This window comes from Carassius auratus, chromosome 12 (assembly GCF_003368295.1).
Source record: "Carassius auratus strain Wakin chromosome 12, ASM336829v1, whole genome shotgun sequence".
Taxonomy (NCBI): domain Eukaryota; kingdom Metazoa; phylum Chordata; class Actinopteri; order Cypriniformes; family Cyprinidae; genus Carassius; species Carassius auratus.
In genome coordinates, this window is record NC_039254.1 from 9,334,466 (window position 1) to 9,359,898 (window position 25,433).

Consider the following 25,433-nt stretch of genomic DNA (forward strand, 5'->3'; position numbering starts at 1 on the left):
ATTAAACATCTGAGAGAAACTATAGCATTTTTTCTAGCGATTCTCACATCCGTATACCATAATTGATGAACTGAAATGAAATTTTGTAAATCCTACTTATAATTGAGAAATGTGTAGCTTACCAATTATCATAACCTAGATATCAGAGGCACATTCAGAAATCTTTGATTTGGCTCAAGTCATATTAAATATAAAATACAAAAAAAAAAAAAAAATTCGTTTTTTTAAGTGCTATAGGCTAAGCATTTTGATTCAAAGCAACAACACACTGGAGATATGGATGTATGAAAATATCTAGTGTCTTCCAAGTGTAGCTTGTGCTCAAAACCGATATCAGTCACATGTGCTTCAAATTTTATGTGACATTTTGAAAGTTTATACAAAAGCCATTGAGTCTGTTCCTCTATATTGTCAGTCATATGCCACAGTGTATTAAGGATTTGAGGTTAAATGTTGTTTTTGTGGTTTCTGTCTGCATCCACACTAACCAACACTGGCAAGCTCTACTGTGCCATTTCTCCAGGCTAAACCAAAAAGAGAATGGAAATGATTACATGTCAGAGGGGTAAGTGCTTCCATAGCTCCCCACAAACTCTGTTTATTAGCAGCAAATCTAGACAGCCGGCGACCTAAACACTACTGCGCCAATATGTTGTTTCATAAACCATCTACTCTCTAGTTCCTTAACTTGGGACTATAAACTGTTCAGAGATGCTTTTGGATGACTACTGAGTGCTAAAACAGATTACATTTATTCTAAAAAGTAAATAATTATTTCAGAAGCTAAAGTAACTGCAGACAGTTCTTCAATAAAGTCTAACTAATTAATGATTAAATTAAATGTAAGTAACCAATTCTAACTCATGATAGGGGAAAAGTCTTAGATCACTGGGGAATTCCAGAATGGCTTGGTGTTGTTTTACCTGGTGGACCATCATAGTCATGAAGAAGAAGAAAACAGCAAACTATGGAGTCACCAGCAAACTGTAGTATATTCGTGATTTCAGAATCATCCCTCTGGCAATTTAAAGGTACTCAGAGTTGGTGTAAGCTGAGTAGAGGAAGTGTTTATCAGGATTTAATGCTGAGACATTGACCCTGTGAACTAGGATGTTGAGGTGAGGGGAATCCCAGGAGTTAATCACAGCTCATGACAGGCTCCTTTTAAACACTACACTACCTTGATTTTGTTATGAACATGTAACAATAAAAAAGATCATCATGGTTTCATCCTTTGATAGTTAAAGCTTGCACCTTCCAGGGAATACATTTGGAGAAATTTCTGCTTTATGCTCTTGCTCCTTTGATCTGTATCATCGGATCGATCCTGACATCACGAGCCTGTGAGTAAAATCCCAGCTTTTAGTTTCCACAGACATTATGGTTCCTTTGGGTGGACTGTGTAATCCACTGTGCAGCGTCTGGTTGTGATTAACCGTTCAATGATGATAAAAATTAGATAATGGAAATACACAAGCCTATGCGTGATGATGTAATCTAAAACATGCACACACACACACACACACACACACACACACACACATATATATATATATATATATATATATATATATATATATATATATATATATATATATACGTACTACATTTGCCATGTTGTCATTCTTTTGTCCAATTTTTTGCATTCTCTCGCAAAACTTTTGTATTCCCTTGAGAAACTTTGCAGTCTCTTGCGAAGATATTTGTGTCCCTTCACAAAACTTTTGCATTCTTTTGCCAAACCAGTTGAGTTCGGACAAACACTTGCTGTTTAGTTTACAGCTTGCAGGGTTCATATAACTATATATATTCACAATGGAGTGGTTCATAGAGTTTTATTTTGAACTTGGTACTTGGAAATACAGTCCGCACTTAGTTCAAGGCGCAGTTTTGGGACATAGTGTATAGGCTATGTCATATGTCATATAGTGTATATGTAAAATATTAAAGTTGTTTTGCGAGGGAATGCAAAAGTTTTGCAAGAGAAGGAAATTTCCCTTTATTGGCTCTGTAGATAAATCCCTTAGCAGTTCTTGACAAGTGGAGCTGGGGGAGGTAGAAGGCTTCAGAGGAACTCGTCACTGAACATACTCTTTAGATATTGAGCAAGCAATCTCATTGGCTACAGAATCAGCTAAGGACAATCATCTTGTGAATGATGTGCTTGCTTGTGAAAGACCTATCAGACCTACCTGTGGTATGCAAATTTCATGACTTGATATCCATATGGCAGAAAAATAAGATGCCAGTATGTGTCTCTGAATTGTTTGTTAGGGACAGTTTTCACCGGCAAAGCAAAAACAGATAAATAAATAGCCAATGTTGTATCTAAAATATAAGTTTTTAAATAACACAATGTTTACTGACCTGTTGTGAAAAAAAATATTACACTCACAATGCTTAAATATACATTTTGCGTCTTCATTCCTACAGCTGAATCACTGACACTTTCAAACTCTTCTCTCAATTATGTGGTATCTTAAATTGGATTATAATTAGTTTAGAGAGCAGACCACTCTAAGAACCTCAGCTTTACACACTCTAGCACTTCCTCTCTACAACTTCTTAACACTGCATGTTGATCAACTACTGTACTTGCCATGACCACTTCAAAGTTTCCTGTTCTCCTGCAGAAGCCCAGAGCAGGAAGCATAGCTGGCAGCTGTTCACAGGAGCACTGGAAGTTTTACTTCTTCTCTCTTGTGCTCCCCTTTGGCCTTCTAGATTATTGGGGCCAGAAGGGAGTACTAGTTTACAGTAGTACTCAACCTGATGACATGTCCATACTCCCTCAGAGAACCTGACTGTGAGACCTGCTTGTTTCCAACAACGTAGCTTTATGGTTTTGTAAAATAGTACAATATAAAAAGAAACTGCGGATTGGTTCCTGTTAGTAGCATGTGAGTCACTTAATTATTCAATTACTCATTTGCAACTGAAAGCAAAAGTAGGAGGATGTCCTGTAAATCACTGCCTTTTCACAGACAAGAGCAGCCAGAAACAAGAGCTCTTTCTCTTTCCACCGGTTTGAGAGAGACAGGGCTGCTGCTGATGTTTTTATCTAAACAGCGATGCAGACAGTAAATCCACTGCTTGTCTCTAACTATACATTGACATACTGTTCAAGGGAGATGTTCCGGATCCCTGGTGACTTACAGTATTTATTGCTGAGGTCATTCCTCATCATTTTAGACAGTCTGGAGCATGAGGATTAGAGTATGTGTATGTGTACACAAAATACAATTGAACCTGAATTGAAGCGATGCATCATACTTTAGCTAACAAATCATAATCTGCATATAACTCTATTATGCTATTACTATCTAAAACATGATAAATAAGTATAATGGAATACATTTGTAGGAATAACAGCAATTCAGTGTATGTAGGAACACTCTTTTTTTGTACACTTGCCAGCCTGGAGGGCTTAATTTGACCATTGTAAGGTCCACTTGTGCCTCAGAAGTTTGCAATTAAGCTTTCTCGTGGAAAAGGGAAAGTTTTTTAAGTTTCTGGGTTGACTCTCCAATACGTGCTGGAAATTCAAAAGCCTCCTCTCTTTTGTGTAGCTAAGAGCAAATGGTTTTTTCATTGAACACTGAACTTTCTGAATGCAAAGATCAAGTGCAACTATGAGAAGGAAAACTCCCGTAAATGTTTTAGATCTTTAGATAAAAAAGGACTGTATTTGATACTATATTTGATTCATATTGAATATATGCCAGGCTTTCATGATAAAAAAAAATCCTAATAAAATATAAAATATAATATGCTACTTTAAACTAACTGTTTTGTGTTTTAATGTAAGTTTATGATCATTCAGAAATTGTTTTAATATACTGATTTGGTGCTCAAGAACATTTCTTATTGCACAGCTTAAAAATGTTGCTTAATATTTTTGTGGAAGTGGTGATATGCTTTAGGGATTCTTTTTTGTGAGTAGAAAGTTCTACAGAAAAGCATTTGTCTGAAAATAAACTAATTGAAAGGCTGTGTATATATAGTTTAATTCAATTAAATTCAAGTTTATTTCTATAGCACTTTTTACTAAACAAATCGTGGCAAAGCAACTTTACAGAAAATTAAGTTTCTACTATATTTAGTAGCTTATCAGTGGTGACTTTCAGTTTATGTGCATTTGGCAGAAATGTATGGAGAAATCAATTAAAGTCGTAATCAAACGGACGATGAAAACTATTAACGGCAATTATAGAAAATTCTTTTAGTTCTGTATTGTTTCAGGTTTGGTCATCATCTGAGGCTCTTTGAGGGGTTAGCATCATCTCTTCTCAGGTGTTCTGGATCCAGACTGGAGCTTGTGTAAATCCTAGTTACCACTGGTAACTGGTAACCACTGGTAATGTAAAACCCATGGCAAAACAGAGAAACAAATAGAGACATAATTACTGTAGCTGCTGTTCCAACCAATTAAAATTAATTTGTTTAACCCAATCTAAAGAATAATAATGAACATCTAATCAGATATAACTGCAGTACAATATTATGAGATGCATTATTTGAATGCTTGGCTAAAGAGATGTTTTAAATCTAGATTTAAACAGAGAGAGTGTGTCTGAACCCCGAACATTATCAGGAAGGCTATTCCAGAGTTTGGGAGCCAAATTAAACAAGCTTTACCCTCTTTTAGTGGACTTTGCTATCCTAGGTACTACCAGAAGTCCAGAGTTTTGCGACCTTAGGGAGCATGATGGATTGTAGCATGTACGCAGGAGCTATACCATTAAGGGCCTTATATGTGAGTAATAATATTTTCTAAGTAACTAATATGGACCTTAATACAGTAGGTTGCCAGTGCAGAGACTATAAAATTGGGGTAATATGATCATATTTTCTTGACCAGCTAGCAGGGCAATACAATAGTCCAGTCTACAGGTTATGAATGCATGAACTAGCTTTTCTGCATTAGAAACAGGTTACATGTTTCATAGCTTTGCAATGTTTCTAAAATGGAAGAATGGTGTTGGGAAATATTATTTTCAAAAGACAAGTTGCTGTCAAATATAATACTCAGATTTTGGACAGTTAAGGAACAGCACATCCGTCTAGTTGCAAACTGTAGTCTACAAGATTCTGTGTACTGTTTTTTGGTCCAATAAGTTATATCTCAGTCTTATCTGAATCTAATAGGAGAAAAGTTTTGGTCATCCAATCTTTAACATTTTTAATCTGGTCCCGTTGAGATATAAAGTTGAGTATCATCAGCATAACAGGGGGAACTAATCTTGTATGTTCTAATAATATTACCAAAGGGCAACATGTTGAAAATAGAAGAAGACCTAGGACAGATCCTTGCGGCACTCCATATTTTACTGGTGATAATTGAGATGACTCCCAATTTAAATAAACAAAGTGGTATTAATCAGACAGTTAGGATCTAAACCATCTTAAAGCCTGCCCTTGAATACCTGTATAGTTTTGTAATCAATCTATGAGTATGTCATGATCTACAGTGTCGAACCCGGCACTAAGATCAAGTAAAACTAGCAATGAGATGCAACCTTGATCTGAAGCAAGAAACAAGTCATTTGTAATTTTAATAAATGCATTTTCTTTGCTATGGTGGGTCCTTCTTCATAGAGATCTTTTCTTTTTTTCAGGAAGAAGTGCAACTGAGCAGACACAGTTCACTAGGATCTACCGGTAGTTGTGGTTTCTTAATAAGAGGCTTAATAACCACCAGTTTGAATAGTTTTGGGGCATGCCCTAAAATTAATAATATTGAGAAGCGGTTCTTCTGCTACAAGTAACAACTCATTCAGTAATTTAGTGGGTACAGTATCTAACAGGCATGTTGTTGGTTTAGATGCAGTGATAAGTTTTTTTTAGCACTTCCTGTCATATAGCTGTAAAGCACTGCAGTGTAACTTTGGGTGCGATGAATAAGGCTGAAGTATTAGACGCTGTAGAATCTACATTTGTTATTGTATTTCTGATGTTATCTATTTTATCACTGAAGATATTCATAAAGTCATTATTATTAAACTGTGAGGGATTTTTTAGATCGGGTGGCGTCTGGTTACTTGTTAATCTAGCCACTGTGCTATATAAAAACCTTGGATTGTTTTGGCTATTTTCAATGAGTCTGTGGATATGCTCAGCCCTGCCAGCTTTTAGAGCCTATTTTTGCTGCACATAATGTTTTTCCACACAATTTCAAAAACTTCCAAATTAGTTTTTCTCTAATCGCGCTCCAGACTACGAGTTCCTTTCTTGAGAGAATGGGTATTTCTGCACAGTAGGTTTTTCTCTAACCTTTTTCAATTTGAGGGGGGCAACAGCTTCTAATTTATTCGAGAAGATAGTGCCCGTGTTGCTAGTCACTTCGTCTAGTTCATAGATAATCTAATGGATATCCTCAATGGAGCTCCACACCACAATGGCTGTCTGTGGCACTGTTTAAACACTTGAGACTTTTTTTTCCTGGGAAGGAGGATTAACTGTCATGGAATGATGGATGTTTAAAGGCCCTCATGGGGGCATTCACAGGATGAGGAGACATGACATGGGCCTAAGAGGGGAGCAAGCATATAGCCATGAATTGATGGCTTTTATTTGGCAAGATTTTAAACTACCACTCAAATGTTTTGTTTCATGTGCAGAACAATCAAGATTAAGTTGAGTTATTTGATGTTTCACAGTCCTTTTATCTCTCTTTTCACCATTATTACAGCCCTCATAAGAACTTATAGGCTTCCTAAAAATGTTAATCTAATGTAAACGGCAGTTGCAATATATTGGTGTGCCAACCAGTCACAATATAACACGTTTGTGTATTTGGCAGGATGAGACTAGACAGTGTGGGTGGCATGTGTGATCTATCAGTGAGTGCTCAAGCAAACAACACATCAGAAGGATTAAAGAAGAGGAAAATAATTAATCTGGATTAGTTTTGTTTGCTGTATTTTGTGTCTTGTGAAGTGATGACAGGCAGTTCCGTCTTTGGCTAACCATAGGTTTCTTTTTTAGGAAAACTGGCACTTCTTCAAAATTTATTTTCTTCACCTATGCAAAACGATTCGGTTGCCTAGATGCTTTGTAATATATGCATATTGTTCTATTCATTGCAACAGTTTGGAAAACAGAGCTTTTAACAAATGTGTTCATATATGTGCCATACAAATGCAATTTTTCCTAGTACACTTGTATGTACAGTACAGTTGCTTTCGGTGCGCTGTTGCCATCTAGTGGTCAGCAAGATCAACAACTAATTGTTTTAAATGGTAGGCAGGCATTTGAATTCAAGCAAAATCTGGTATCAGAGTTTTCAGCAGCCATTAATCCAGTCTTCATGTTACATTATTCTTCAGAAATCATCCTAATATACTGATCTGGTGCTTGTTGAAACTGACACTTTTTTTCAGGATCCTTGATAATTCTTGATGAAATAGAAACAAGCATTTATTTAAAGCATAATGTTGTAAATGTCTTTCACACACTTTTGATCAATTTAATGCACATGTGTTAAATAAAAGTAGATTTTTTTTTTTAATGACTGATTGGTGGTGTACTGTATGTGATATGGCATAAAAGGAATACTCATTCATTTGAGAAAGTCTTTTAAGGACACAAGGTTATTCAGGGTACAGTGTTTTCCGATCATAGCAAAACATCTGCAGAGCTGTTTTTTGTATTTTAGTTTTCGGTTTGTCTGTCAACCTCATCATTTCCTACTAATGATTTTTTCAAAAACATCCGTTGTTGTTCTGTTACTGCTCTTGGGGGTGTATTACAGGTGAATTTTTTTTCTCTCTATTTTAATTTACAAAATAAATAAATTATATATATATATATATATATATATATATATATATATATATATATATATATATATATATATATATATATATATATATATATATATATATATATATATATATATATATATATATATATATATATATATATATATATGTTGCACTTCATTTTACAGTACGTGCACTTACAGTACATGTACTTGCAGTGTTACAGTTTACTTATCTAAGATTTTACTGGTAATATAAGGTAACTACATGGGGTAGGGTTAGGTTTAGGGGTAGGTTCTGGGTTAGTACCTAGTTATTGTAATTACTATGATAAGTACATAATATGTACGTGAGTAACAGGACTGTAAAATGAAGTGCTACCAAAATATTAATAAAGCCATTTTATGTCAAGACTTATTTAATTTCTTATAATCAAGCAAATAAAGTGCAAATTGGTACATAAAGTGATTTTTCTTTTTGTTTTAAAGTGACAAGAACCTTTTGTCAATTTGTGTTTATTTGACAAAATATTTAGTAAAAAACATTATAATATGCTACATAATAATAATGATATGATATGTCACTAAAGGCTATAAGGTTGGAGTTGTTTCCTGATTGAAAAAGACACAAAATTGAACAAAGCATAAAAATGTGAACAGGGTTGAAAGCATGTTTTTTTTTTTAAATCATTGCAATGATAAACACAGAATGAATTATAATATAAAATAACAAAACACATATATAATAATATAATTATTAGAAGAAAATATAATAGGCAATGAAGCTTTAACTGAAGCATCAACAAAATCTCCCACACAGAGAACCAAGAATAGACCTGAGCACAATCGTGTACCTGTCATAACTGCACATTCCACAAAATGTAAAAGAATGTTGATTCTATTAAAGATGTAGTCGTCCAGTTTAGCTGAGTCATGTGTGCTGCCACAGTCCGGTCCGGGCCGGCAGGAGGGCAGGGCAGGAGTGAGACGGGTGATTATACTGCTCTTCAGCTTCCACCCTTTCAGCCTCCAGCTTGAGCCACTGATATGAACAGCCATGAGGGTTTATCAGACCCAGGGCCTTGACCCCTCCCTGTCACAGAAGTGCATGCTCTCGTAGCCATTAAAAATGAGAGTCAATGTAATTTAACATCATAAATGCATTAGCACTTCACAGCTTTATTGTTTTTGCTGTTGTTTTCTTGCTGCATTTGAGCCACATTTGGCATTATGTGTGGTAAAATGACAACAAAGAAAGCAGATGCTCCATACATTTCTTTTGAAAACTGTTATTTAAAGATTAGATTAGATTCAACTTTATTGTCATTATGCAGAGTACAAGTACAGAGCTAATGAAATGCATATATGCATTATGAACAGCAGCAACGTGAGAACAGTGGTAATAAATACAGCTGGATGAGTGCAAAAGTATTGTTAAACAATGTATTATAGGCAAAATAACAGTAATGCTATGATATTTTTATAGAAATAGTTTACTGTGCTAATGATAGTAGAATAAAAAAAGAAACAGTAAATTGTTATCAATACATGTGCAACTATAGAGACATTTGCATATTGTACATGTAAATTGCATAAGTAGCCCTTATTAATAGGTTTAAATGTAAATATCAAATTGATGTTACCAACATGCATCTAATATTAAATACGATGCACCCCTTAAGAACAATGTGGATTTATTTATTTATTTATTTATTTATTTATTTTATATAAATTAAACATGTGCAGGATGATGATGCTGATTTAGTGGTTTTAGCACAAAATGTAAAATATTAAAAGAGTGGGGCTTCAAAATAAAAATGATAACACTTTACAATAATATCGTATGGTTTATAATATATAACTCATGAAGAACTATACGAATGATTAATAATTCTTGCATCAGCAACAAATGAACATTCGATATGATTCATTAAGTAATCAATAAATGGTTATTAGTTAAATGTGTCAAAATGTATTAATTCCCAATATCATATTATATAATAACTAATAATGTAAATCCATGTTTTAATTACCACAATGGTCGAAGACATGCATTTCAACTTGTCTGCTTTAATTAGTCATTAGCTAATGATTTGCAAATAAATCATTATGTTATGACTTTACTTGTTGAGGCACATGACAAGCTAACTAATTAAGAATCCATCACCACAATTACATATTACTTAGCAATTAGTTAATAGTTCTGGGCCTCAACAGGTCATAACATAATGATACTTTTGCAAATCATGAGCTAATGACTAATTAAAGCAGACAACTGGAAGTTGAATAGCTTTGACCACTGTGGTAATTATCATATGAATTTACATCATTAGTTAATATAATGTTAGGGAACTAGGCTATATTTTGGCACATTTAACTAATAACAATATATTTATTACTTAATCTATAAAACATATAGAATGTTCATTAGTTGTTGATCTAGTTATCATTAATAAATGGTTTAGGTCTTCATGAGTTATAGTACATTAACTCTTGATCATCTTAACCTTGCGCAACATCACCCGTCACGTGATCGGGTTTCCTCTCGCTGGCCGGTGAGATGACGACATTGACCGCACACAGCAGGGAACTACATTTCTGCTAACTTATCTACTGTGTGCTATATTTATTAATTCGAGATAGGCAGAACTTGTGGTTAATTATGTGATCGAAAATATATCCTATGGCAAAGCTGCCGATCCCAACGAATTGTTCGCGTTGTTTAGAAACTCAATTTATATGTTTCACCTGTGTTTAGATAGCCTAGTAGGCTATAAATAGCCTATATCTTGTGCCACGCATGCAGTCTTATAATGCTTTCGAATTTGAACACCGAAAAAGAGTTGATTGTACAGATAGGCCTATGGGACAAAATGCTTCCACTGGCAGAAGAAGTTGGATCTGAGGCTCTTTTAAGATGCTGTCTTAGATCAAGAATGATACAGGCTATAAAACAAAATATTTTTACAGACTGTTAAACATGCTGGGATATTGCTTTTCTTTAAATTAGCCTATACAAAACTTGGTCTGACTTACTCTTTGGTGGGTCCTTAGTTCGTCCTTCAGTTTTCTGAATATCAAAAGTGTACAATGATTGATGGCACTTTCCCATGAGTGGTGACGCAAGCAGCAGAGTGGGAGGGAAGACTGTGGGGGTCTCGCGCCGTCTGCATCTTGCTGACCTTGTTTTTCTCCTTTGTTAACTGGTTTACAAATATCAGCCCCCATTCAGAGCATTTACGCTGTCGCGGGAAGAAAATCGTCCAGGCTTTAGCCGAGGGCGCGAGGATGGAACATAAGCACACGTTGACACGACTAAGCAGGTTTCATGACTATCAACTGCGAATACATCCTACAAACTTCAAGGTGTTCATTTAATGTCTATCTGTCCACTTAACTGATACGGTACAAATCTAATGTGCGAAGTTTCCCTTAGCTCGCTAACTTAAATTTCTCACTTTTTTTTCCCAGCTTTTCAATCATTGCATCCTCGTGACGTTAGCCTGCCATATGTTTCTTTCGGCATTCTCAGTTGTTATGGCCGAAAAGTTCATATGAAGGCCCCTCCAAAGAATAATTGGATGGTTCTGAGAACTTTATCTTATACAAAATAGCCTAATATGTATGTCCTTGTTGTTTGTCTGAATGTAATGGACTAACCAATTAAAAATCAATTGAACATAGTTAGCTCTGTGTGTGTGCGCGTGTGATTTCTACTGTGATGCAAGTCAGTGGAATTTGATTTGTCGTTGTTGAGTTGTGAAACTGACTATTAAACATTATTGATGTTTGATGTGGGTGTGGTGCTATCCAGACATAAGTGCTGAAATCTTGACCGAAGTCCAAAGGAAATGTGACGCTGTCCTTTGTGCTGAAAACATTTATATAGACCTGTCATTACCTGTGGATAACATAGTAGCCTACCGACGAAATGTTTTATATGCGCAGGTTTATATATTTATCATCAATAAATCTTATTTATTTAACTAATTGATTTGCTTGTTCCATTGCTACTCAAACATTGAACCAATTTACATTAACATTTACATTTAGTCATTTAGCAGACGCTTTTATCCATAGCGACTTACAATTGAGGACAGTGGAAGCAATCAAAAACAACAAAAAGAGCAATGAAATATATAAGTGCTATAACAAGACTCAGTTAGCTTGACACAGTATACGTAGCATGGGCTTTTAAATAATATAAATAAAAAGAAAACAGAATAGAAAAAGAATAGAGTAAGCAAGTGTTAGTGGTCTTATATATATATATATATAGCTATATATATATATATATATATATATATATATATATATATATATATATATATATATATATATAGAATGCAAAAAGATTAGAAAGGTATAGTTTTTTTTAAAGAATAGAATTACAATAGTGAGAGCTAAAGTTAGAGAGTCAAATAAAGATGAATTTGAAGCATTATGCATAAAATCAAAAAAAGAATTAATTATTTAGGCTAAATGGAATCGAATAAACGGAAACAGTTAAATTAAATTATAGTAAAATTTATTTTTTTTGAGTGCTGAATTTTAACCCTTATTTGTTTCCTATCGGTTTGATTTGACTGCCAAAATGCTTCAGGTTAGTTTGTGAAAAATTTGCATTATCCAGGTGAATGAAAATATGCTAATTAAATACAAATATAATAAATTTCGGCCTAAATACGTTTACGATAAGTCCTAAATGAATGTTTATAATAAAGCACTTTGGATCTTTATTGAAGGAAGTTTGGACATTAAGTTTTCATTAGTTCTACATCTTTCGTCTTGTCAAGCGTGTAAAAAAAATATAAAATTAAAAATAGGGAGGGAGGCAGTGGAAATCACATCAGATTTTGTGTAAGCCCTTTTGATAAGACAACTCAATGGACAACCAAATCGTGTCAATAAATTATTTTTATTTATTTGTTTGGTGAATTACACAATAGTAGGCTACATCATTTCATCGTTCAGTCGATGAATCAATTATACTGCTTTCTCAGAGCTGACACAACAACCGCCAGGAACTTCTGCCACGCAGCTTGGATGTCTGGGGTGAACTCAGACCTCATGCGAGTAGCGATCACCACGGTCAGGCAGTCACCCAAGAGCTGGAAGAGAAGTTGAGAAAAGTAAAGCACAGCTCACACATAATCAGCAACTTCATAGCTTGGCTACTGCTCTGAGACTCAAACCTGGAAATTGCCCGGGTCGACTTGCAGTTTCTCTGAGTGAAGCTCGCTAAGGGAAGCGTAGGTGTTCTTGATATCATCCATGTTTTTAAGAGCCATCTCCAGACCTTTGAGCACTACAACCCCGTGCGCTGCGACCTTTGGGTTAGCCATGATTGCCTCGGAGTTGAACAGGTTTCCAAACCCACCAAAGTACCGCCGAGTCCAAGGGTAGACCACCAAGAGCCTTGAGACCAGACAATTAATACAAGAACAATATAAGACCTTGATTGAAACAAGCTAATGGCTGATTACATGCACATGCTCTGAAGAAATAGACACAATAAAATATAGGTTATCGAACAATGTACAGGCCAGAAATAAGAGTAGCATACCTCGTCAAGGTCTCGCGGCCCACCGACTCGTAGTCGAGTTTGGCGAATACAGCCTGTATCGCAGCGCGTTCCTCAGCTTTCCACTGAACCATCGTGACTTGTTGTGGCTTTACAACTGGACATAGGCTTAAATAGACCCTTCTAGACCCCCGCCCATGTATTTCGGACAGATGTGTTTTGCCGATAGTACGGAGAAAAAGGCGGCAGCTGACCGATAAACTCCAAAGTCCGTTTAAATTAAGTTTATAGTAGCATGGCTATGATAGTGTGTCATAGAGCGTGGTTCTTTTATTTAGTTTTCTTGTTTATTTATTTATCCTGAATAGATTGACTTCGTCTGTAGGCTGCAAATTTGATTTAATGGTACAACAATAAAAGGCTATTTGCGTAGAGATATCCATTAGTGACTCATGTAAAAAATAAAAATAAAAAAAAATGTCACATTAGCCTAGGCCTAAACAGATAAACTGTTTCGATTTTTTTTCTCAGTTCTTGACTTAAACTGAGGAAATTACAAAACAATAATCGAAATATTCTCACCGAAGTCATTTGAAATCCCAACTTTTTAAACCAGTAAAATATATTTTAAATCATTACAACAATTACCAATTTGAGGTAGCCTAATGTCTCTAAACAAAAACAAATGTTGGGAGACTGAAGATGGTTGTAAATCTTTTTTATGTTTAAGTGCTCTCTATTCCTGTCACATAAGGGTTCAGTCACCATGTTCCATCTATTTTGATGTGAATTTTGAGATATAGCACAAAAACGCTGGATGGAAAGATCAATATGTGCATACATTCTTATAATGTGAAAAAAAAACTTCAATTGAGGAAGCGTTCGATTGAGGAAGATCTTTATTTTGTCTGTTGGGAGCCATGCGCATACATTTTGATATGCAACAAGAAAACTCGTGACTTTGCCTCAAGTAGCCTATGCAATCGATAACGGGACTTATTGGAATCATATAAGGGTTGGCTGTAACATTTTTTATAGGCCTATACTGTTAAAATTATCCCCAAATCAAACAGCCATACAACAAACTGTCTTAGCATGGCTTTGAAGTTAGCGTAAATGCAAATCATCAGATTAATCTGAGAAACAGCTACTCAGGTCATACAAGCTAAACAATTGCATACAACTCAAGAATATGCTTTCCTAGCTGAAAACCGTTTTTTTTTTTTTTTTTTTTTTTTTTTTGTGGTCATAAAATCTACAGATTTGCTCACAACCACATGCAGTTTGTCCTGTGTGCTCAAAAAGAAGATGGGAGTGTATGATATTGATGACCACAGCTCCTTTCTGATCAGTCAAACTTTTATTGGTACATCTCCAATTATCCCCTATAATAGCCTAGCACTTATATTAGGCATGAAGTATAATAATACTATAATATAATAGCCTAGTTACTATAATAGCCTAATAAAAATAAATATAATATAATAGTAGCCTACTTCACCAACTCAAATTTAATATGGTGACACAATTCGTAAATTCTGCTAATATCAAACTCACATTCAATAGCTGCTTCCACTATCAGACCAGTGCGGTCCAGATCTAAGAACGAGCCGTGCTGGGCCAGAGGCCTCTCGCACCCTCGCGGGCCCTAAATCATGCTGCGCTTGCACTGTCGGGCCAGCGCTCCTCTAAAAACCACGCCTCTCTTAAGCAAACATCACACAATCAACATTTCACGGGGGAAATTGAATGAAAACTATCAGCCCGTTGCATATCAATAGCACGGGTTTTGTTTCGCAAAAATTGTTTTTTGCGTCCATATGATAGGGTTGTGGGGTGGACGCTTATCATACATACGTAGCCTAAGCCAAAAAATTTCGTATCATATGCATCCGAAACTGAATATGTCAAACACGTGCGTCTCATTTGCGCGCCAAAGTCTATTTTTGCTTATCAGTAGCCTACCACGATTATTTGGCATACTATTTATATGCATTTTCATGAGACCACGCTCAAACTGTTAAAGGGATATTTCACCCAAAAATCAAAATGATGTCATTAATAACTGACCCTCATGTCATTCCAAACCCGTGAGACCTCTGTTTATCTTTGGAACACAGTTTAAGATATTTTAGATTTAGTCCTAGAGCTCTCAATCCCTCCATTGAAACTGTTTGCATGGTATACTGTCCATGTCCAGAAAAGTAAGAAAAACATCTTCAAAGTAGTCCATGTGATAACAGAGGGTCAGTTAGAATTTTTTGAAGCATCGAAAATACATTTTGGACTAAAAATTGCAAAAACTTTGAATTAATTCAGCATTGTCTTCTCTTCAGTGTCTGTTGTGAGAGAGTTCAAAACAAAGCAGTTTGTGATATCTGGTTCACGAACGAATCATTCGATGTAACCGGATCTGTTTGAACCAGTTCACCAAATCGAACTGAATTGTTTTAAACGGTTTGTGTCTCCATTAAGCATTAATCCACAAATGACTTAAGCTGTTTACTTTTTTAATGTGGCTGACACTCCCTCTGAGTTCAAACAAACCAATATCCCGGAGTAATTCATTTACTCAAACAGCACACTGACTGAACTGCTGTGAAGAGAGAACTGAAGATGAACACCGAGCCAAGCCAGTTCGATTTGGTGAACCGGTTCAAGAAGATCCGGTTACATCGAGTGATTCGTTCGCGAACTGGATATCACAAACTGCTTTGTTTTGAACTCTCTCACAACAGACACGGAAGAGAAGACAATGCTGAATAAAGTCGTAGTTTTTGCTATTTTTGGACCAAAATGTATTTTCGATGGACAGTATACCGTACACACAGTTTCAATGGAGAGACTGAGAGCTCTCTGACTAAATCTAAAATATCTTAAACTGTGTTCCGAAGATCAACGGAGGTCTTACGGATTTGGAACGACATGAGGGTGAGTTATTAATTACATAATTTTGATTTTTGGGTGAACTATCCCTTTAAAATGAACTTGACGGAAGCATATGTTTTGTCCTCAGAAAGATTTAAAAAGACTCCAGCATCGATATTTTACCAATGATTAAGAATAGTGACAGAAATACATCAGTGATGCCAAATCCAATTAATATGTATAATTTAACATAAAAAGAAACACATAGGATACTTGTTTAGTCGAGGCTCCTCTGTTTATTTAGAAAAAAGAATACAAAAATGCATAACTCAGTCCATTTAAGTCCAAGGCATGCAAACAACACAATAGAAAAACACCATTAAACGCATATGTTTGTGTCAACTTCTTGAGAAAGAGGGATAATTTATATTAATTTTCCACAAAATAATATATGTTTGGGCACTGTCCTGTTTCACTTTGCTGTTATCCTTTCAGCCAAAGCAACAGAGGGAGCTAAATATCAACAAAACCACAGGACAAAGACAGAACACGAATCCAATTAAATACACAAGTATAATTATATATGATTTGTCCAAGTTCTTCAATGGCCTCTGGTATTTATTAGGCCCATTATGCCGATGGTTAGCATACGTAGCCTTTAGTATTGCATAGGCCAATGCATTTCAGCCTCACACACTGAAGAGAATTCCCATCGGATCACAATCTTAAGTTATTTAAGACACTTTTGCGTCTGAAGGCTAATTTTAAAATAGTTTAAAATGTTTTAAATGCTGATGTGAAAACTAGGGAAGTGAGGCGGTAGACTGTCTAATTTTTCTTGTTCATGACCACACTCTAGGCCCAGCTGGCACGCTTTGGCCCAAGCCAAGGTATCCGCGGGGTCATAAATCCCTGGACGTTGGTCTTGAGGAAGTACCGCCCCAGAAGTGACCAGCCCTAGCACGCCCGCTTTTGACCCAACAGCGGAAATATGGCTAATGAAATCAAACTACAACAACAGTTATATTTGATTAATTGCTCAACTTTAATTCTCAAAATCAATGAAGCAAAGTTTAAAGATTTTTTACAGCCTGGGCAAGAGAGATGAGGACCAGAATCTTGTCAACAGTCGAGCAAGAGTGAACTGGTTCAAAAATGCCCAACACTGCACAAATGCAGTGAGACAAGATATGTTGAAAAACAGAAGACAGTCAATGTCTGAAGTCAATACATTTCCAGTTCTTTAAAATGTTATGGTGTGCATGCTTATTCATGGTGTCGAGGTTGGAGATGAAATCACTTACCTGGAAGTTGATGGGATCAACTCTAAACATGGAGGCATGAAAGCTCATATGGGCTGATAAGGAGACCCTCAAACTATAGGAGTTTGTAAGGTTGGGAATTTTGTTAACTGCCTCATATACACCTCTCATATCAGTGATGCCATGCTTCTGGACAGGTGCTGATCAAGGACTTGTATGTTTCCTCAAAAAAAAAAATAGGACTTCGTCTGGGGGTTTACAGTCAACTTCCGGAACAGTATGTTTATTGAAGCATCGGTCCCACTGAAGTAGTCTTTTTTATACCCTCTGAGAAAATGTTTTTTACCTGTAGGGGTACAACAGCTTGCCACTGGGGCAGTGCCCTCAAAGGGACACCTTTCTATATTCTTTCTCATAAAGTGTTCATAAGAGTATACCATAATAATACTGTTACCTTAAGGGTACATCATACTGCTCTAAGATATATGCACCCTTTAGGGTTAAAGGAGTCGCTTTGAGGGTACTGGCCGGGTGACAAGCTGTTTTACCCCTAAAGGTACTTTTTTTTCTGAAAGCATACTGTATCTCCCGCCCTGTGTCAGTTAGATTTCTTGTCCACTGGTATAAAAGATATCATAGATGCACTTTGGCATCAACAAAAATAGAGTTTTCATTCTGTGAAAATGGGCTTCAATATTTCTCACTAGGAATATAGCCACAATGTTTATTCAAGTTTTTCGCGATTAAGTTTTAAGCATTTATAAGATCTGCGTTTGATCATTCCTTAGTTGACGTGTCAATGTACTGGATGTAGGCTGATAAAGATCTTTTCATCATGTAAGTTATATTCCTTTGTGAGTTCTTTTAATAACTTTATTTCATGAATTGTCTTTCCAGGTCTTATGTTTTAAACATTCCAGGTTTTCTGGGCCCCTTGTACTTTGCAATTAAGGTATGTTTTGGGGGGCCTGTGTGACATCATTGTCCCCCAATAGCTCCCTGTACAATATATGTTGAATTGCAACTATATTTTACACACATATACACTATACACACATATACACACACACACTATATTTTTCACAGCTGCAAGACAGGGTGATGACTTGACTTGACTTGACTTGAGACTTGGGTGACTTGTAGCGTAGTAATACAAAACCAGAAAAAATACATGTAATTTTGACATTTTGAAATTATGTTTATAAGTTACACTAACAGATAGTTTGTCAACATGTAAACAACATGCTCAGACAGCCACGAATATACTTACATTTGTTATTTGGTTTGACATTTTCTGAGTTAAAGGAACACTAGCCTAAATAAATTATATTATTGCTGTGTCACAGAGTTCCTTTTATAGGCGTTCTTTGGGAGTAAATAGGAACAAAGGTGTAGACTACTTTTTGAAACTCAAACTTTTACCTTTTTTTCTGAGAGTCACTTTAGCCAAGCAGACACCCCCTTTTAATACGACCATGTTTTCTATAAAGTTTTGCCTCAATTCATTGCTTCTCCCTATATACCACCAGACATAGGCTATACAAAAATATTGTTAATTAAAATAACATTAAAAGGAGGATTTGCAATGGAAACAGCCAAACTATATCAGCTGTGTCCTGAAACAATAAATTGTTTGATCAGCCTATCTGACGAAGACTTCAAATAAAGCATTAAATATTATATTGATGCACATTAATTTATTACTCGTTTACTTTCATTTATTTCATTTTCATTATATACTGTAGGTTACCATTGAAATGGAAAATCTCAGTGCTATTTGCTTGTGTTTAGTTCATCCCTTTTGATATTTCAGAGACGTTTTAGGCATCCCACAGCAAGTCTAGTCTAATTCAGTAGACAAGCTTTACTAAAGCATTCTAATTACCCCAAACTTCTTTGAACGTCTTCTGTCTTGTGGTTTGTTTGTTTGAAATTATAATTTTGTGATAAAGCCCTGGAGTCTTTGACAGAATGACAGAGTTTTCAGTTTAATGATACCTGATACTCGCACAATGAACAGTTTAAACGCGTGGCTCAGGTGCGTATCAATTCTCTTTATTGTGTTAGAGAACAAATAAAGCTTTCCCCCATGTTAGAGGTTTTAATGATACTGTCTGCGCAGAGCAGAGACCACAACAGCGAGGAACTTCTGCCAGGCGGCCTGCACATCAGCTGTGAAAGAGGAACCCATAGTCGCCGCAATCACGATGGTCAGGCAGTCGGCCAACAGCTGAAACGGAAAAAGCAGAAGAGTGTAGCGCAACAGGTGAGTCGCTGGTAGTCTGACTGGATATGAGTTTTATATGTTTATATGCTGTGTTTGCGTACCCTGAAGTTGTCAGGATCCACGTGGAGTTTCTCGGAGTGCAGCACGCTCAGTTCGGCATACGTGTTCTTGATATCATCCATGTTTTTCATGGCTCTGTCAAGCCCGTGGAGCACAACAATCCCGTGGGCTGCCACCTTTGGATTGGACATGATGGCCTCTGCATTGTAAAGGTTTCCAAAACTTGCGAAGTACCGCTGAGTCCAGGGATACACAATCAAGGCCCTGCAATACAATATAATATACAGCATCCAAAAAGTGAATTAAATAAAACTGAAAAGAAATATGCCTTTGTTGTGTTTTTATAAACGTATGATAAAATTATGAAAATGATGATAATGATGAGCACAATAACATGAGCACCATACCTCTGCAAAGCTTTGGGGCCAGCATCCTCATAATTCAGCTTGCTGAAAATGTCCTGGATGCAGGCACGCTCCTGGTCGGTCCAAACAACCATGTCGCCGGGTTATGATTTTTGTTCTCCGTTAGGAATTAGAATCATACCTTTCCACTCTTGTCGATGGTATTTATGTCATCGGGTTGCATTGCCAATACAAGAGGGCTCGTGTGATTGGCTGGAGCTGCTTGTGCGCAGGACGCAAAGATGTAGTGATTTTGCTCGTTGCATTGCTCTAGAAGTTACATGACGTTTTAATGCAAGTGGCAAAACATTTGTAGCATAACATACGCCCTCTTTTTATGAAAAGAGTAAAAATAAAATATAACTTCAGCATAGTATGACAAGGATAATGCCTTTGAATATAAAATGTAAGCATATGATTGTAGAGGACATCTTTATTTACTTGTTTAAATCCTTGGGAAATGTGACTTTCACAGTCTATGAATTATTCTTGTGATCTCAGCTGCTGGTTATCTCATGCACATACGCACATTCAAAACGACTCTTCCTTATCTCCAGTCACAGACTCTCCACTTGCGTAGATCTCAAAATGAAATGCCTGTGTGTTAAAAAAAATAAATAAAATCCAATCAAATACCAAATTAAAAGGGTGTGGCCATTTTATCCATTCACCAGACACGCACTATTTTAGAGCCAATAAATGAAATAAATGATTTATAAATCAATTCAGAATTAAAAAAAAAAAAAAAAAGAAAAATCTGAAAATCAAGATCTGTGCCCTCAGTTACTTTTTTGGTCATTTTTATGCACAATAAGAGCCCTGTAAGAAAAGAAATAATATAATAATAATAACATTTTAATAATCTTGTTTAATATTATATATATATATATATATATATATATATATATATATATATATATATATATATATATATATATATATATATATATATATATATATATATATATATATATATATATATATTAATTCATTCATTGAAAGAGCGTAAAATCACAGATATTTGGGTGCAGGAAGCATTTAGCCTATGGCCATAACAGGTCATATTAACTAATTAACAAACTTACTAACTTATTAAATTAATTAATTCATTCATTCATTACTTAGTCAAATCATGTTGTTGGGTTACTTGAACTTAAGATGTGGACGTGGATTGATTAGGATCTGCCAATATCTGTTTCTTGTGACGCACGTATCATCACGTTCTCCCTAAAACGAAGAGGGAGGAAAATGGGCATCATGTCAATTTTCAGTGCTAACTGGCAGGAGTTCAATCTGACACGCAATTAGGCTGTATCTTGGGTGTGCCCGCTCAACTTCAAACGCTTAAAAAGAGGACCAACGTTTAGGTGGGCAAGTCATTTGACCCAAGCACGACATCGATTCAAAATGAGTCTCTCTGCTAATGACAAAGCGATTGTGAAGGCCCTCTGGGCAAAGATCTCCCCAAAGGCTGGGGATGTCGGCAATGAGGCGTTGTCCAGGTAAGTCAAATCAGTTTTTTATTCATTTATTTATATAGACTATATATTTTACAGATGTAAGATGGAATAAATCGGCTTTTACATCTCTCCATTTTGCAGAATGCTCTATGTCTACCCTCAGACCAAAACCTACTTCTCTCACTGGAGCGACCTGACCCCCGGATCCGCTCCTGTGAGGAAGCACGGGAAGAAGATCATCGCTGGAATCGGTTTGGCTGTTGAGAAAATCGACGACCTGTTTTCCGGCCTGCTCACTCTTAGCGAGCTGCATGCCTTTCAGTTGAGAGTCGACCCTGCTAACTTCAGGGTAAATATAGCCTACTGCTGAATAATTTAGCCAGACTTCCATAGTTCTCATTACGAAGTTGTCTTGCTCAAAATGCTGTCTCTTAATCTTCATTTAACAGATCCTGTCCCACAACATTCTTGTGGTGTTGGCCATGCTCTTCCCTGATGACTTCACACCTGAAGCCCACCTTGCCATGGACAAGTTTCTTGCAAGAGTGGCCCTGGCTTTGTCTGACAAATATCGCTAACCTGTTTGATATTTGTTATGCAGTTTGAATGTTGCTTTGTCGATTTGGTCAGCAACATGTCAATAAATAATTAATCTGGAGACACTTACCCTGTCCTAAATTCATTTGCAATACATGCAAATTTAAAACGTGAAACTGCATGAATACGGGATCATATGAATCCCATTAGATTTGTAAAACTTTTATATGATTAAACTTAGATTAGACCAAATTTATACGAATTAAATGAATTATTTTTAGTTAATTAAGCGTCATTTTAATTTTAAAACTTTACTTTAATTTTAATTGTGATTTAAGGTTAAGCGGTTGCTTGAATAAATCATTTTGCCACATCAAGATATGCTCATGCGACTCTTATCCATTATATTTCTTTAAGCATATAAAATATTAGTTTTATGAAAAATGAAAAAATATCAAGGTTTATTAAGAGACTAGGATATTGCAATAAGAAGGATATTGCAATAAGTTTAATACATAAAACTTATATTTATATTGTATTAGCCAATAGCTACTTTTTCATTTATATATATATAATGCATAACCGAAAATAAATAAATAAATAAATCATATTAAACTAGCAATCATTAAATAAATAAACATGAAAGTCAACTGAACAAGGTCAATGACTCGCCAGCAGCTTTGAGTCACGTGAATCTTGGAAAGGGCATTTACGGTCATTCAGAAAAAAAAAAAAAAAAACACTTTATCAAGGAGCCACATGCACAAACACCAAGAAAAGGCTACAAACTCTTTCACATAAGGTAGGTACAGTAACTAACAGTATTTTGTATCTAAAAAAAAAATAGACTAACATTTTACTGAAATAATTAAACAGCCATTGAGCCTTTGTGACAGTTTAACACTTTTTTTAAGTACCAATTCTCACTATTAAAAAGTAGCAAATTATGAGTTTACTGAGGCAAAAGTCGTAGTTATGTGTTAATTAGACTATAAGTGAGAATTGCGCCTTGATATGAAGTGTGACAGGGTGCCCTGTCCTGTTCCTGAAGATCTACCTTCCTGCAAAGTTCAAACACATCTGAACCAACAAATTCAGAGCTTCAGGGCAACTTGATAATCACATTCAGGAGTGTTTGATCAGGGTTTGAACTCATTAGGTGGTCTATAAAGCTCCAGAAATGGGATCGAGTACTCCTGATATAATGTAGTGGTTTAATTTTACAGTGGGTTTAATTTATTTGGTGTCTGGCAAAAAAAAAGAAAGAAAAGAAAGAAAGAAAGAAATCTTGCATTTAGACATGTTGGGTATGGATTAAACTTTCTTTGTTCTATAGTGTGGAAAGTCACAATGCTTCATAACACACTGATAATATAAATACATGAAATAGAGTAAACTGTAGAGTGCAGCCTGAGGCAAAACATAAGGAAAAAGGACTGGTCACGTTTTATCAAAGTCACGTACACTATATTCACAGTTTAAATGCAATATGCTGCTGGGTTTGACATGTGAAATATTGTTGACTGTTTAAGAGTAATGAAGTCATCAAGGTTTTGGCATGCTGAGGTGCTCCAGTATCATCTCCAAGCAGAAGCCTGTTAAAACAGTAAAGTAACAGTCTGCTGTAAAACTAATTTCTTGAAATGGAAGTCGTAAACAACAGATTTGATATCAAGGCAAACTGACCTCACACAGCAGCAGCCCCAAGACCTCCCCGAATCGGGCCGACCCAATAAATCCAATGATATGTCCAGTGGTTAGCCACCAACGCAGGTCCAAAAGCTCTTGCAGGATTCAAACAGGTGCCAGAAACAACTCCTCTTTTAAAGAAAACATTTGTTTTTTTCAGACAGATAAAAATGTTAACAAAACAGATATTACATAAACATATACGTATTAAGCTACAAATGCATGGTATTAAGACTCACTCTGCCAGAACATTGACAAATCAGTGCAGCCCACCATGAAGGGCACAAGGGGGCTTTTGCTCTTTCCATTGACAGCTCCCAGCAGCATTAGTTAGACACGTCATGGCCATCTCAGCAAACACAGCCTTCCCCAGCTGCTCCTCAGATGGAAGAATAGTAAAGGCCGGTCTAGTAGCATGTTCATATTATTTTCTTTTTATGTAATAAGTGCAGTCTCGTTCACAACTTTGATATTGCAGCTCCCAGCAAACCTCCGATAAGCTGAATGATAAGTCAGGGAACAGCCATCGTCAGCTGAATTCCACCACATAACCAGATAGCGATGGTGAACGGAGGGTTAAAATGTGATCCGCTGCAGAGAGAGAGAGAGAGAGAGAGAGAAACATTCAGGTGAGATGGAGAAATGGATTCAGAAAATCACTTTTAGAATCAGAAATTGATAAACAAACCCAAAATGTACAATATAAGAATAGTTTTGAATAACAAACATATTGAAGTGTGTGAATTCTTTGTAAATTACACAGTAAATAAATGTAACAAATCTGAAAATATAAATACAAAATAGTTAAAACTTTTTTTTTTTAAAGTTATACAATACATACAGTACATACATACATATATAATATCTTACCTGATTTCTGCCGTACACGCCACCAGCACAGTGACTGTCAGTCCATGCACAAGCGCTGGCTGTAATCGTCCCGCTGTCTCCACATTTTCAATGACAGACACACAGCTGATAAAGACAAAAAAGTGGTGCCCACCAGCTCAGCAACACATGGCTGGATTATTCTGTCATACTTGCCCAGATGTTTGGGTTTGTTCTTCTTCGGCAAGGTTTTGTCCAGATTTTCAAGCTCTAGCTTCTCTGGCTCCGCTGACATCCAGAGCACTGAGTAACTTTGTGACCGTGGCAGAAGGAAGCACTTCTGTTCCATCATAAATCACTCTTTTATCCCTGAAAGGTCTGATATATTATCGTAGGATTATATATGAACAATGCAGCAACAACATACAATCAAGTTTTGGGAGTCAATGAAAAGATTTGGTGAGAACAAGATGGTATCCAAGTATAATTACAGACATTTTCAGATTGGAGTTAAATTAGTGCATAGCTGTTCCCTTATCAGACGTGAGGTGCTTCACATTTGCACAGTATTGCTTTCACTATTATCTCTGTGTTATTGATTTGCTTGTGTGATAGTGTGTCATAACTCACAGAGCATGATCACCCATGTGCATTATAAAACAATGCATTGACACTCAAAAGTGAACTTTGAGATGCAGTGTGATATATTAATATGGAGGTATTATAAATATGATTAATATGCTCAGGGGGTCATAGGTTAAAAAAAAGAAGAAGAAAAAAGGAATATATATATATATATATATATATATATA

At 35.9% G+C, this 25,433-nt stretch overlaps 3 protein-coding genes and 1 long non-coding RNA gene across 5 annotated transcripts; 1 reads left to right on the forward strand and 3 right to left on the reverse strand.

Moving 5' to 3' along the window:
• Nucleotides 1-12,661: 12,661 nt before the first annotated feature.
• Nucleotides 12,662-13,459, reverse strand: hbbe3 (hemoglobin beta embryonic-3). The gene is made up of 3 exons (XM_026276799.1): nucleotides 13,329-13,459; nucleotides 12,958-13,180; nucleotides 12,662-12,873 (listed from the first exon to the last, which is right to left on the reverse strand). Exons 1-3 carry the CDS (start codon nucleotides 13,418-13,420, stop codon nucleotides 12,745-12,747), a joined length of 444 nt encoding a protein of 147 aa, XP_026132584.1. The 5' UTR covers nucleotides 13,421-13,459; the 3' UTR covers nucleotides 12,662-12,744.
• Nucleotides 13,460-19,451: 5,992 nt separating this feature from the next.
• LOC113111749 (hemoglobin subunit beta-2-like) lies at nucleotides 19,452-20,731 on the reverse strand. Its single transcript, XM_026276800.1, has 3 exons — nucleotides 20,111-20,731; nucleotides 19,745-19,967; nucleotides 19,452-19,646 (listed from the first exon to the last, which is right to left on the reverse strand). The coding sequence occupies exons 1-3, from the start codon at nucleotides 20,200-20,202 to the stop codon at nucleotides 19,518-19,520; spliced, it is 444 nt and encodes a 147-aa protein (XP_026132585.1). The 5' UTR covers nucleotides 20,203-20,731; the 3' UTR covers nucleotides 19,452-19,517.
• A 507-nt stretch (nucleotides 20,732-21,238) lies between these two features.
• Nucleotides 21,239-22,225, forward strand: LOC113111750 (hemoglobin subunit alpha-like). Its single transcript, XM_026276801.1, has 3 exons — nucleotides 21,239-21,609; nucleotides 21,709-21,916; nucleotides 22,017-22,225. Exons 1-3 carry the CDS (start codon nucleotides 21,515-21,517, stop codon nucleotides 22,143-22,145), a joined length of 432 nt encoding a protein of 143 aa, XP_026132586.1. The 5' UTR covers nucleotides 21,239-21,514; the 3' UTR covers nucleotides 22,146-22,225.
• A 1,148-nt stretch (nucleotides 22,226-23,373) lies between these two features.
• Nucleotides 23,374-25,383, reverse strand: LOC113112227 (uncharacterized). Of its 2 annotated transcripts, none has more exons than XR_003293399.1 (5): nucleotides 24,664-25,383; nucleotides 24,284-24,384; nucleotides 24,033-24,166; nucleotides 23,791-23,924; nucleotides 23,374-23,699 (listed from the first exon to the last, which is right to left on the reverse strand). It is a non-coding gene; the product is annotated as an uncharacterized LOC113112227 (long non-coding RNA). The 2 variants fall into 2 exon arrangements; XR_003293400.1 differs by having other exon boundaries at nucleotides 24,033-24,200.
• Between the last annotated feature and the right edge of the window lie 50 nt (nucleotides 25,384-25,433).

What these genes read in the sequence shown, in the direction of transcription:
- hbbe3 (XM_026276799.1), bottom strand. Translation starts at nt 13,420, where the DNA reads ATGGTTCAGTGGAAAGCTGAGGAACGCGCTGCGATACAGGCTGTATTC. An exon ending in GGCCGCGAGACCTTGACGAG is followed by an intron (nt 13,181 to 13,328) that starts GTATGCTACTCT and finishes TCTGGTCTCAAG; the next exon opens with GCTCTTGGTGGTCTACCCTT. An exon ending in TCGACCCGGGCAATTTCCAG is followed by an intron (nt 12,874 to 12,957) that starts GTTTGAGTCTCA and finishes CTTCTCTTCCAG; the next exon opens with CTCTTGGGTGACTGCCTGAC.
- LOC113111749 (XM_026276800.1), bottom strand. Translation starts at nt 20,202, where the DNA reads ATGGTTGTTTGGACCGACCAGGAGCGTGCCTGCATCCAGGACATTTTC. An exon ending in GGCCCCAAAGCTTTGCAGAG is followed by an intron (nt 19,968 to 20,110) that starts GTATGGTGCTCA and finishes ATTGTATTGCAG; the next exon opens with GGCCTTGATTGTGTATCCCT. An exon ending in TGGATCCTGACAACTTCAGG is followed by an intron (nt 19,647 to 19,744) that starts GTACGCAAACAC and finishes TTTCCGTTTCAG; the next exon opens with CTGTTGGCCGACTGCCTGAC.
- LOC113111750 (XM_026276801.1), top strand. Translation starts at nt 21,515, where the DNA reads ATGAGTCTCTCTGCTAATGACAAAGCGATTGTGAAGGCCCTCTGGGCA. An exon ending in GGCAATGAGGCGTTGTCCAG is followed by an intron (nt 21,610 to 21,708) that starts GTAAGTCAAATC and finishes TCCATTTTGCAG; the next exon opens with AATGCTCTATGTCTACCCTC. An exon ending in TCGACCCTGCTAACTTCAGG is followed by an intron (nt 21,917 to 22,016) that starts GTAAATATAGCC and finishes TTCATTTAACAG; the next exon opens with ATCCTGTCCCACAACATTCT.